The 1,500-nt window shown below is 42.7% G+C and overlaps 1 protein-coding gene across 1 annotated transcript; it reads right to left on the minus strand.

The window, feature by feature from the left end:
* Positions 1-240: 240 nt before the first annotated feature.
* On the minus strand, positions 241-943 carry LOC114538576. The gene is made up of 2 exons (XM_028559710.1): positions 475-943; positions 241-281 (listed from the first exon to the last, which is right to left on the minus strand). The coding sequence occupies exons 1-2, from the start codon at positions 941-943 to the stop codon at positions 241-243; spliced, it is 510 nt and encodes a 169-aa protein (XP_028415511.1).
* Between the last annotated feature and the right edge of the window lie 557 nt (positions 944-1,500).

The following is a 1,500-nucleotide window of genomic DNA, read 5'->3' on the forward strand; positions in this document are numbered from 1 at the left end:
AGAGATGGCAAATATAGGACGACGTCTTGAAACGCTTCTGTTACACAATGTGGTGGAACAAATGCAAGGGCCTGAAACGACTTGATAGTCATTGCATTGTTCACATCTTCTTTGTACCAATTCTGCAGTCCCAATCTCTGTACGTTTCTCCACAAGCACTGACCAAAGTGAAACAAGCATCCTTGGATTTCAGCTTCAGGGAAATGGTGTTCTAACGACTGTATGGCGGCCATCTCGAAGTCAATCATCACTGTCAGTGGAGAGAGATTGTGTCGACGATCCTTAAGGAATTGGAAGATGCGGTCGTATGTATCTCGATCTTTTCTTCTGGCAATGCAGTACACAACGGGCACAGTTCTGGAACCATCGGCGATAACATGTACTGTGTATAGCTGGTAACCCATATCGGCGCGCTATCAAAAGTTCCGTCGCAGAACCAATGTCTTTGGCGTGCAAGGACGTCCAAGTTCTTACTGGTTGCGAAAACGTAGAGATCTAGGTTTTCATCATGAAACACCAGGAACTGTTCCCCACATGTAGTTTGGCACATGTCATCAGGGATATCATCACCGTCTGGGGCTTTTCGTTTTCTTCTGATCATTCTTGCCAGCGTTTCTTTTTGAGGAAGACTTCCAGCAGCGGCAAGCGGAAAATCTTGGGTGCAGTTCTGAATAATATTTCTGGTGGAGTCTTCAGAGTTCTCAGCACGATATTTCATAGCTGACACCGCTCGTTGAACAGCAACGCGAGCTGGATCAGGTAGATGAGAATGTTTTGATGGTTGATGCCATAATGTGTCCGCTAGAGTTGATAGTCTGCAAGAGCATTCTTTATGTTTCTCGCACCTCCAGTAAGCTGATTCTTCTTTTTTCTTATCCAAAACATAGACATAACCTTCGAAAAGCAGTTTGCGATTTCCCCGCGAAGTTTGAATGTATTCCATGATACTAGAATAAAATGTGCTTCAATTGTTGCCTTTATATAGGTTAAAAACACATTCCAAAGAGATGAGTCATCCGCTACACAAACAAATTTTCGTTATGGTTATGCACCGCTAATGACCGTTAATGACCCAAGCATTTGACCAACAACGTGGGTGTTCACAATGAAAAGTATCGCAATTTTCGGCGAATGGTCTGTTCGGCAAAATGTCTTTTCTGTAAAGAGTCCGTTCGACGAAATGTCCGTCGGCAAAATATCCGTTCGGCAAAGTGTACTTCGGCCAAATGTCTTTCGGCAAAGTGTCTTTCGGCAAAGTGTCTTTCGGCAAAGTGTCTTTCGGCAAAATGTCCGGCCACCGTGGTCATTAAGGTAATATATGATAATAGAGCACAATGGTATATATATACACACACATATATATATATATATATAGGCAAAAATGTTCTCCATACTTACCCTTGACGGGCATATTCAAACCTAAGAATGTAAATTTGTCCCTTTCCCTCACCAGCTCACTCATTACGAGTATGGTAAACACGGAGAACATTTTTGCCTATA

The sequence above is a fragment of the Dendronephthya gigantea genome, unplaced genomic scaffold (assembly GCF_004324835.1).
Source record: "Dendronephthya gigantea isolate DGI-Jeju-01 unplaced genomic scaffold, DenGig_1.0 000188F, whole genome shotgun sequence".
NCBI classification, from domain to species: domain Eukaryota; kingdom Metazoa; phylum Cnidaria; class Anthozoa; order Malacalcyonacea; family Nephtheidae; genus Dendronephthya; species Dendronephthya gigantea.

Coding starts and splice junctions, on each gene's coding strand:
- LOC114538576 (XM_028559710.1), bottom strand. CDS start 943: ATGGAATACATTCAAACTTCGCGGGGAAATCGCAAACTGCTTTTCGAA. Junction 282..474: donor TCTCTACGTTTTCGCAACCA/GTAAGAACTTGG, acceptor CAATTCCTTAAG/GATCGTCGACACAATCTCTC.